We start from the raw sequence: 11,179 nt of genomic DNA, 5'->3' as shown, positions 1-11,179 counted from the left end.
GGCGCTGTGGCTCAAGTGGTAGAGCGCTAGCCTTGAGCTGAAGAGCTCAGGGACAGTGCCCAGGCTCAGTGTTCAGGCCCCATGACCGGACCCCCCCCCCAAAAAAAAAGGGTAGTACAAAGTAGAAAAAGAAGTTATACTAAAGAGTGGACAGAGATATGAATTAGCCTGTGACTGGGAGGACAAAGATGTGAGAATGAAAGGAAGGTCAGCCAGACATCAAGCAAAGATGAATGATCTTGGGTGTTCAGGCTGTTGTGTGCTTTAATATATCGGAACCTTTTCTCCAAAACCATTCAGATTTGTTCAAACTGTCCAGTAGAACTGGCTGCAGGTGGCTCATGCCTGTAGAATCCTAGCTACTCAGCAGACTGAGATCTGAGAATCTGATCCAGCCCATGCAGACAAATTTGTGAAACTCTTATTTCCAATTAACTGGCAAAAAAAAAGCCAGAAATGGATATGTGGCTCAAGTGGCAGAGCACTAGCTAAGAGTAAAAAAGCTGAGCAAGAATCCTGAGTTCAAGCCCCAGGACCAAAATGAAAACACCATCCAGTAGAAAGTTGGGTATGACTGCACATTCCTGTAATCTCAGCACTCTGGAAGTTGAGGAACAAGGATCATGAATTCAAGGCCAGCCAGGGCTATATAGCAAGACCCTATGTCAAGACAAATCCCCATTAAAGGATGCATATCTGATTTTATATATAGTCCTGGGCACATATGAAGAGATGTGGGCTAAGATGGGTAGTTACTTGGAAAGGTTGAAGAATCATAGCCCAAAGCTGGCTGTGGGCATAACCTTGAGACCCTATCTGTGTGACTCTGATGTTAAATAGTTGCCTGGAGAACTCAAGGCCCTGTGTTCAAATCTTCTTATGACACACAAAAAACCCCACAAATATACTGGGTGTAAATTAAAATAATGGCAGCCAGAATGCTGAGGACGCATGGATCTCAATAAGTTTTAATAAGATACAGACTATATTCAGGTAGAGGAAGAATGCTGGCTTAGTTAACAAGAGACTTAGTAACAGCACTACACAGGCTGAGAAGTACACTGTGCCCAACAGGCTTCTGTGAGGAGACACTGGAATGGGCTCTGGAAGCAAGGGCTGTGGATGGTTCATCTGGATGAGCCCTTCTCCAGGAAGCACACACCTGCAGCCTAGGAAGGAGAGCACTAGGCAAACAGAGGTAAGAGGCAAAGCCAGGAGTGGATGAGCAAACCACCGATGTCACCACGACCTGTGGGGCTAGCGAGTTTGTGGTAGGCCCGCTCTGTAGACATCTCTACAGTCAGGAAACAGGACTGCAGTGCAGCAACCAGGCAAAGTGCTGGCCTTCAGTTTAAAACATCAGAGGACACAGCAACGTGAATCCGTCTCATTGTCAAAACGGGTGGAACAGGCAGAAGTGGTAGAACTTCAAGTTCAAGGCCAGCCTGAGTTCCGGAGTCCAAAGCTGTATTTATTCACACAAATAAAGACAAGGGACTCTGCAAATAAAATGTCTTTTAGAATGGTGGGTTTATGAGCTAGCCTTGCTTAAAAATTTTTCTTTTCACACTTTTTTTCTTAAATATAAAGGAACTTTAAAACCTCAAACACCAATAAATATCAATGAATATGTATTCATGCAGATGAAAAGATTATGGTTTTTCAAAAAAAAAAACCCTACAACAACTCTTGGCAATTAAGAACTTCACTGCCTGAAAATAACAGAAAAACACAAACCTAGTAACTACCTTGGTGCAAAATATCTGCGAATGACTGGATGTGGAGAGCCTTTTGGTTTTGTTCTGTGGCGATGGGAAACAGGGTTTTTTGGAAGAGTTTTTTTAAGAAGCAGAGGTTAGCATTGTGTGTGGGGTGTGGCTCAGATGGCAGCAATAGGCTGGCTGCATTTGGTAGCAGAGGACCCTTGCCAGGGTAACTCGTGACAATGGGAAAGCTGGCCAGTGGTAGGGATAAATGGTGACCTTTAAATTCTAAAAGCTACAATCACAGACTCTACTAGGGTGTCGGTGCTCCTGAATTTATGAATAGACTTCTGAGTAGGCTTCTGTTCTTTGTAACTGTGGTTTAGGAACTGTGTCCCAATGTTCAGAAAAGGTATAGGGAAAAAAAAAATTAACCAGTGGAAGAGTGACATTCATTACCCCTTTATGACTATTGGAGAAAAAGGTAGAAACATTGATGACAAGGCGGTGGTGACAATGGGCCTCTTAAGATACCTGGACCAGGTACTATGTGGTTAGTTCAAACATTACCAACTCCAGCAACACAAACAAGTATGTACAGACTTCATGTCACTGATGAGGAAACTGTACTCAAGAGGCTAGGCGTGGATGGACAAAAACTTACACGACTAACTCTATACTGAACTCAGACACCTGGGGAAAAGATTGAGTCTCACTTCCATTTGCATCTGCAAGAGCCTGTCCTGAGGGATTTCTACTAACATTTCACCCGATTACCATTGCTTTCCACAATATGGCTTGTGCCCACACAAAATAGCCAGCGAGTTTAATTACTATACAGCTGTAAAATTACATACACTTCGTAATAGCTATTATTTAATAACAGTTAACACCTAGTGCTAGACACTTTACCCTGTAATATGTTTGTATTACCTCATGAGAACCTCAAAACCACCCTGGGACAATTACTGCTGCCATTTTACAGAGAATGAAACGGAGACAGGAGAGAGTATGTGTGACTTGCTCCAGGCCAATCAGCTACCAGGCATTTAAACCTGGACGCTGTAATGGTATCGTCCCAAAACATCTCACGGCCTCAACTTTGAGGACTATGTTATGCGAGTCCATCCTTTCCCTCTCAGGCCAAGCTGACACTGACAATCCAACCACCTCGCCCCTCACAGAACTGAACCATTTGCAAATGCCTTAAGCTGTTGTTCAAGCAAAACTGCCTGATTGGACAGTAGCAGTGTCACCTGCCTTGATCCAACCTCTGGTGACAGAATATGGGACAGGCCACCCATGGCACCTGACACTCAGGCAGCAGCGGGACGTCTCTCCTTGTCAGAAAAGGGAGAATGGGTACACACTGAGGGCTACTTCCTGGCCGGAGGTATTGAGTGGCTGGGTCCCCATTTATATCGTGTAATTGGGCCATACCCTAGAAAGTAAAAGGAGGATCAGCCGCTCAGGCAGTCAATGAGCACAGTGTTTGTTTCTCAGTTCTCAGTGTGGAGAGAGCCGAAACCTGAAACACAAGGCAGACGCAGTGCCACCTCCACCGGTTCCTGATGAACTCCAGAGCACACAAAAAGGCCTCTTTCCTGTTCCTAACTTTCTATCCACAATTGCACTTAAGGCAGAGACACCGCAGATTAAGCTGCCTTTCTGGGCAGTCAAAAGGGCAGCAGTCAGGCCTTGCGGCAGGAAGCCTTCTGAGTCCCAGGGCTGGGCTGCCTCACAGCGGGGCTTCCCCTGAACTGCTTCCCAAGCCTGGGGAGTTAAGTTTCTTTCCTTCCTTCTTCCTTCCTTCCTAATTTTTTTTCTTCCCTTCTTTCCTTCTTTTTGTCTTTTCTTTTTTCTGTTCTTGTTGTTGTTGTGAGTTGTGGGGGCTTGAACTCAGGGCCTGGCTGCTATCCCAGAACCTATTTGTGCTCAAGGCTAGTACGCTACCACGTGGGCCACAGCTCCACTTCCAGTTTTAGAGTGGTTAACTGGCAATAAGAGTCTCACAGGCACTTTTCTGCCTAGGCTGGCTTCAACCCATGTCCCTCAGATCTCAGCCTCCTGAGTAGCTAGGATTACAGGCACCTGGCATTTCATTCTTCTTAATAGTACTTTCCGGAGAAGGATCCTTCATTCCTATAGTGTGAGACAAAGTCAAGAATGATGTCTTCTAAAGAGTTTGGCTTTGCCTACCAATGGTAAAGAGAGCAGAGAAAGGTAGAGAAAGTTGGACCCCACATGCACAGGCTCTGTTTGGCCCATTCTTGGTGGCCGGGTGCTGGTGGCTCACACTTGTCATCCTAGCTACACGGGAGGCTGAGATCTGAGGATTGGGGTTCAAAGCCAGACAGGGCAGGAAATTCCCCGAGACTCTTATCTCCAACTAACAACCAGAAGTAGCACTGTAGCTCAAGTACTAGAGCACTTGCCTTGAGCTGAAGAGCTGAGGGACAGTGCCCAGGCCCAGGGTTCAAGCCCTACAACCAACCAACCAAAAAAAAACAAAAACAAAAAAACAGAGGGGCTGGGAAGGTGGCTCAGTGGTAGAGCGCTTGCTTTGCATGCATGAGGCCCTGGGTTCTATTCCTCAGCGCCACATAAGCAAAAAGAAAAAAGCCGGAAGTTGTGCTGTGGCTCAAGTGGTAGAGCGCTAGCCTTGAGTTGAAGAACTAAGGGACAGTGTCCAGGCCCAGAGTTCAGGCCCCACCACCAGACCAAACAAACAAACAAACAAACAAAAAAACCCAGAATGGTTCTGCAGATCAGACTGGCAATGCCTAAACACTATCCTTACCTAGGGGAAAAAAATAGGCATAATCTTTTCCAAACTGGGCAGACAATTTGATTCTGAAGCGGTTTCTGTAACTTCTGCTTAATGCATGCGTTCAGTGGTTACTGTGCTAGGCTGCGTAGCTCTCCCAGACAGGAGACCCTCAGCACTGTGGGTTCACCCCATCACAGTAGCTAAGGCCAAAACGGCAGTATTGTTCATAGGCCTGGCCTATGAACAGCAGCAGTAACAGACATAGACAAACTCAGGCTCTGGGTGGCTACTGGGCCCCAGTTTCGTCCAACTGGTAAGATTAGTATGGAATATGCCTCTTTTTCAGATGGGCCAGCTTCAACTTTATACTCATACTATTCACAAACCATCTCCACGAAGTATATGACTATATTTCGGGAGGGGAATAGCCTCAACACTTTTTAAATATGAAAAGTGATTCACAAACAAAAAGCAAAAAAACCATGATGGAATTATTTAATAGGAATCCACTTGGTAACAACAGCCCTTCTACCCCCTCTCTTCAGCAAGAGACATGCTTTGGTCATCAGAGGCTCCGCTGGGCTTAAGTCAGATCTGTGCCAGGAATTCTGTGAACTTAAGGTCAAGCTGCCAAGATTCAAAAGAAATGTGGACACTAAGTGTTTGTACAGATAAGGGAGAAAGAGAGCAGGACTGCCAGCAAGCAACTTCAGCCACAATGCAGATGAGAAGACCACATTTTCCAATTCTCCCATGTTTACACACACACACACACTCTCTCTCTCTCTCTCTCTCTCTTACCTAGCTCTCCTCGGAGGTTAACAAGTTCTTGAGATAGGGTTTTGTGTTGCTTCAGTGCTTCCTCCCGCTGTGGGAAGAAAAAAAAAAAAAAAACACCTGGAGTTATTCATGTTTTGAAGGGGGTCCCTTTCAGTAAAGTACCCACACTTGTTATCTTTAGGGGTTTAAAAAAATGAGATCCAGAATGGAGAAGTCAAGATACAGATCACTTAGGCTAACAGTTTTGTGTTGTCAGAAAACACAGATGTCCCAGAGTTGTGAAGGAAATTCCTGTTTCAAAAATCTGTATTTTCACAGGTCCCAGAGAAACTTTCCTTTAAGGAGCTGAATGGCTCATTTACACATATTTGCTGTGAGTCAATGCTTCATTGTGGATCCATAGAACCTTCTAGCTAATGCATACTGTACTTAAGATGTAATGTGCTCTCCTCCAAGGGCAATAAAGACCTAATCAGGTTAAGATAAATATTTAATGTTCTAAACACAGGCACTTGTATGGACTTTGTCCTATATCCACAAACCAGAAAGTTTTGTTCAAAGGACTTTTTTTTTTTCCTAAAAGGAAAAGTTTTGTTACAGAACTATGACCAAAGGAGAAGAGAATGAGAATCTTTGAAAACTCAATTAATTGTACCCAGGGAACACACGAGGTTCAAAGGATTATAGCCTGGAGCAGCTATCATTCTAAATTGATGTTAGGAAAAAAAAATGAACTAAATGAAACCAGGCAGCTATTTCCACATTAAAAACAAAACAAAACATGTATCAACCCTGAGATAAAGAATACCTTTCTAAGTAACCAGCAAACTCACACATCCACATCCACAAATACAGTTGTGAGGTCAGATTCCTGAACACCCAGGGCATAACTAAGAAAGACATTTCCTTAGTTCTTCCCGAGCTTCCTGACCTAGGCCGGACCACCCCAGGGCATCTCCATGGTGTTACAGAGATGACCTGTGTGCCCTTTGCAGCCAGACCAGAGTTGCTTGTCATTCCACACACTTGCCCAATTCCAGACACCCTCCATCCTCCTCCTCCTCCGCCTGGTCCCTGACGGTCTTCCAGCAAAGCACTACAAACAAACACTCATTACCCTTGTAGCCGCACATGGAGGAGAGAGGCACATTTTGCTGCTGGGGCAGCCCATGTTCCAGCTTCTGTCTCCAACTCCCCCACCCCCTGCACCGTCCGAGGAGTGCACAGGTGGCCGCGCCTCCCACCCCTGGGTTCGGGCTCCATTCAAAGCTCTACCAGGAAGAGCGCCATTGGCCCTCCGTGGCGGTCCTGCCTGTCCTGCAGGTTACCGTATGCCTCAGACTCCTCTCTCCCCACAGAAGCTGATACTGCAGCTTCTGCCTTTGGCACAGGCAGCCTGCGATTACTTAAAGCCACAGCCCTTCATTTCAGGAAAAACGAGAGCCAGACATTAGACTGATCGATTGCCACTTACTTAAATATCAGCTGGGATGGTGGGAACAAAAACTGACCCTCTCTCCACGGATAATGGAGTTATTTTTAGATTTGTGGGCCTTTTTTTTTTCTTTCACTCCCCTCTCTAATTGAGGCCATTAGATTATCACACTAATAGAAAAGGGAAACTTGTTCTTTGAAACCCATATACTAAATGAGGTTATGAACTAGGTGAAGGGCAAGCAAAGGGAGGGGGCGTTGTGATTCAGAATTGCAAATGACATTACAAATTGAAAACTGTTTCTCTTGAAATGTGATTACTTAAAATGTAGTCCAAGCTAGGCACTGATAGCTCACGCCTATCATCCTAGCTACTCAGGAGGCTGAGATCTAAGGATCCTGATTCCACGCCAGCTCACAGCAGGAAAGTCCGTAAGACTCTTATCTCCAATTAACCACCAGAAAACCTGAAGTGGTGTGGTGGCTCAAAGTGGTAGAGCACTAGCCTTGAGCAAAAGAGCTCAGGGACAGCGCCCAGGCCCTGAGATCAAGCCCCATGATCATCAAAAAAACGCAAGCAGAAAAACATAGTCCACAGATCAGGGTGGTGGGGGAGGGGAGGTGGTGGAGGACTAGTACTGGGGCTTACACTCTGAGCTTGAGCATGAGTGCTATCCAGGAAGCTTTTTTTTTTTTGTCAGTCCTGGATCTTGAACTCAGGGCCTGGGCACAGTCCCTGAGCTATGTCGCTCAAGGCTAGTGCACTACCACTTTGAGTCACAGCACCACTTCCTGTTTTCTGGTGGTTAGCTGGAGATAAGAGTCTCATGGACTTTCCTGCTGGGGCTGGCTTGGAATCACCATCCTCAGATCTCACCCTCCAGAGTAGCTAGGATTACAGGTGTGAGCCACCTCCTCCAATTCACTGAATTTTTTTTTTAAAGACTGTAGTGTTGATTTAAGTGCTATTAAGTGCCAGAGATGTCATCTACTACTTTATCATATTCTACATTTACTTTTATTTTTTGCCCTAGTCTCTTATCAATAGCTAAAGGAGTGTAAACACTAGCATGAGGATTCCACAGTAGCTCGAATTTAAGAAAAAAAAATTTTTTTTGGTGGGGGGAGGTCTGTCACTGGATGCTAATGCCTATAATCCTGGCTACTAGTGAGGTTGAAAATAGAAAGACTGTGGTTCAAGGCAAGCTGTGGCAGAAAGTTTGTGAGACCTCTTCTCCAGCCTAGCAGGGACATAGTGGTGCATGCCTGTCATCCTAAGCTAGGAAGGATGCTGAGACTGAAAGGACTGCAGTTCTAAGTCAGCCTGGGCAGAAAAGTATGCAAGACTCCATCTTAACAAAAACCTGGTAGGTGTGGTGACAAGTGCCTGTCACCCCAGCAATGATGGGGAGCCTAAAATAGGGTCACTGTGGCCATGTGTATTTCTGGGCAGGAAGTGAGCCCCTATCCCCACACTCTAAATAACAAGCACAAAAAGGGCTGGAGGTGAGCTTAGTAATTGAGCACCTGCCTGCCGAGCACAAGGCCTTGAGTTCAAAACCCCAGGACCACCTTCAAAATTTTTTTTGAGTCATTTTGGCCTTAGTACTGTCCTAAATGTGTGTGTGTATGTGTGTATGTGTATGTGTGTGTGTGTGTGTTTAATGTTGTATTAAGTTGTTCTAATTGTTCACAAGCTTTTAAAAATAGTAAGTAATTGGTTTTTAGTTTGTTTTTGGATTAAAGTTTGACAATCAAAATAATGGAAGAAAATAAACATTATATATATATGCTCTTAATCTCAAATTTCAGGCTTCCTTTTGTTAATTGACCTAGTTCAGACCATTGGTAGCAAGTTTTGCCACTCAAACAATAGGAAAAGCAGAAGATATCTTTGTAGTTATCCACAAGTGATCCCAAAACTCACTCAGTGAACTTGGGTACAATCACTTTCCAATAGTAGCCAAGTTGTTAATAGAAGGAAGAGATGGCAAGAAAATCAAATCATTCCCCACTTTCACAGAAACCAAAAGGTGAGAAAGATTTAAAACTGCTGACGGCATATATTCAAAGCAATTCCATAAAAGCCATTTTCTTCCATCCCAAATACTACCAGGTGACAGTTTTTGCTTAGGAAGGGTGTCTGTGGGATAAGCAATGTCAGTCTTCATGTGACCATTTACCTCTATGTCCCCTGCCCTCAACCATCCCATCCTCAGTGCCTTAGAAACCATTTATATCTCCAGATACCTGCCAAACACAGAAACAGCCAACTGTAGCCACCTTTCATTCTGTGTCCCAATGATTGTCCCAAATCAGCCAACTCATAAGAATGGAGGTGTGGCGCAAACAGTTGAGTGTCAGCCTTGAGCAAACAAGCTAAGCACAAGAGCACGAGGCCTTCAGTACAAGCCCCACTTCTTGCACAGAAGTGAGCTAGCTCTTCTTCCTTAATACTGTGTCTCACTCAAATCCTCTGTCCTTTTCTCTGAGGGGTGCTAGATTAGTATTTCATGTTCTTTGTGTCTGTAAACTTCCTTGCTCAAAAAGTCTCTCGTTGGGTGTATTACAAACAAAAGTCAGGGCTGGAAGTGTAGCTCCGTGGGAGAGCAGGTGCTCAGCCTGTGTGAGGCTCTGGGGTTATATCCCCCACACCAAGAAGGAAAAGGGAAGGAGAAGGGGAAGGAAGATCATTGCAGTTCCTTGGACCTGAGTCCTCCAGCTCATTCTCAGAATCTCAGCCTTTCCTGTGCAAGTCCCAGCCGCCATGCTTACCCCACCGCCACAATGCTGTCAATGCCAGCCTCAGAAGATGACCAGCTTTCTTTGCCTGATCCATTCTGTAAGTCACCTGGAATGTTAAATGTCAGAAACATCATCCCTTCCTCTCACCCCAATGCCCAGAAGTGACATTTATCATCCTAATTCGTTTCTACTTTATTAATCAAGCAGTTTTTACAGCCCAAACTATTAAAAAAACAACAACAAACATGTACAAGGCTGAAGACATGGTGGTACTAGGGACTTCAAGAGCTTGGGACTTGGGTAAAACTAAAATGTCTAAGCCCAACTTTCTGGTCATCAATCAAAGCAGATGACCTCAACTAAGGGGACGAAAAATTGAATAATGGAAAAACCACAGGCTCTAAACTTGATCTATGTGAAATGCCAGCCACAGTGCCTCTTCCATAATAGACATAGATTGTCAGTTTCTGGCCCTATTTTCCTGGTAACTGGTCCTTTAAATATATTTAGCATTTACTTATAGATGATAAAACACAGTTGGTCAAGTTAAATACTAATTCACTGCTTCTTCTAATTCAGAGACTCTTAGTGTTTCTGTCTTAGATGATAAACCCTTTATAGATCAGATAACAGATTTTTTTTTGTACTGCAACATGCAGACTGTACCTTCAAACATCAATACATGCTCATGCACACACACACACACACAAAATGAGAAAAAAGAGAAAGGTAGAAATCTAGACAAAGAGATGCTTTTATACTCATGCATTAAATATATGAAGTGCTCCAAGAAAAAAAATAGATTCACCATAATTTAATTAGAGGTCCCTGGGACACAGGCACTTAGTCCCTGGCTGCTTTCCCAGCATTGTGCCTGAATGCTACTGGCTACTGAAAGGCATCAGCAGCACTGAGAATCTTACTGGGGGCGTCATCTCAGATGGCTCAGACAGGGCTATGTCTGACCTGCATCACCCACACAGCGAATTGGTCAGAATGACCACTTTCTTTGGATCAGAGATAATTTTGACTAAACTGCTAACATCATTTAAAAATTCCCCTTTATTTAGGTGCTAGCCAAGGTCAGATTCCACTTGAAAAAAAAATCATAATAGAGGAAGATTTAGATTCAGTGTGAAGAATTGGTCAGAAGTCTAGAAGCCCCCTCAGTTCTGTATAGTTTCCTTAGATGTCCACCCACAAATCCTTTGTGAGAATACATGTTACTATCATCAACACCTGTGCGTTGTGGGCTATCTGTGCAGAACACTTGTCAACCATGCCAGGATAAACCAAGCACTGGAACCAACTGGCACTCATATCAATTCATCCTCTTAAGGCGCTGGTGGCTCACGCTGTAATCCCAGCTACTCAGGAGGCTGAGATCTGAGGATCATAGTTCAAAGCCACCCTAGGCAGGAAAATCAGTGAGATTCTTATCTCCAACTAACCACCAGAAAACTGGAAGTGACGCTGTGACTCAAGTGGTAGAGCACTTGCCTTGAGTTGAAGGACAGTGCCCAGGCCCAGGGTTCAAGCCCCACAACCAACTAAAAAAAGAAATTAATATGATACAAAACTTCCAGACAGGGGCTGGGAAGGTAGCTCAGTGGTTGAGCGCTTGCCTTGCATGCATGAGGCCCTGGGTTTGATTCCTCAGCACCACATAAGCACAAAAAAAAGCCGGAAGTGGCGCTGTGGCTCAAGTGGTAGAGTGCTAGCCTTGAGCTGAAGAGCTGAGGGACAG

At 44.6% G+C, this 11,179-nt stretch overlaps 1 protein-coding gene across 5 annotated transcripts in view; it reads right to left on the bottom strand.

The window, feature by feature from the left end:
* Mtus1 (microtubule associated tumor suppressor 1) overlaps positions 1-11,179 on the bottom strand; it is a 110,079-nt gene that overhangs the window by 23,056 nt on the left and 75,844 nt on the right. For all 5 annotated transcript variants that reach the window (XR_001175412.1, XM_013025546.1, XM_013025560.1 and 2 more), the window contains one exon: positions 5,275-5,341. Coding sequence is in view for 4 of the 5 variants with exons in the window: in XM_013025546.1 (XP_012881000.1) it covers positions 5,275-5,341 (67 nt within the window). In the remaining variant the exon portion in view is untranslated. The remainder of the gene's footprint in view (positions 1-5,274; positions 5,342-11,179) is intronic.

Source organism: Dipodomys ordii, unplaced genomic scaffold, assembly GCF_000151885.1.
Source record: "Dipodomys ordii isolate 6190 unplaced genomic scaffold, Dord_2.0 Scaffold4, whole genome shotgun sequence".
Lineage (NCBI taxonomy): Eukaryota > Metazoa > Chordata > Mammalia > Rodentia > Heteromyidae > Dipodomys > Dipodomys ordii.
This window is presented reverse-complemented; position numbering and strand designations above follow the sequence as displayed.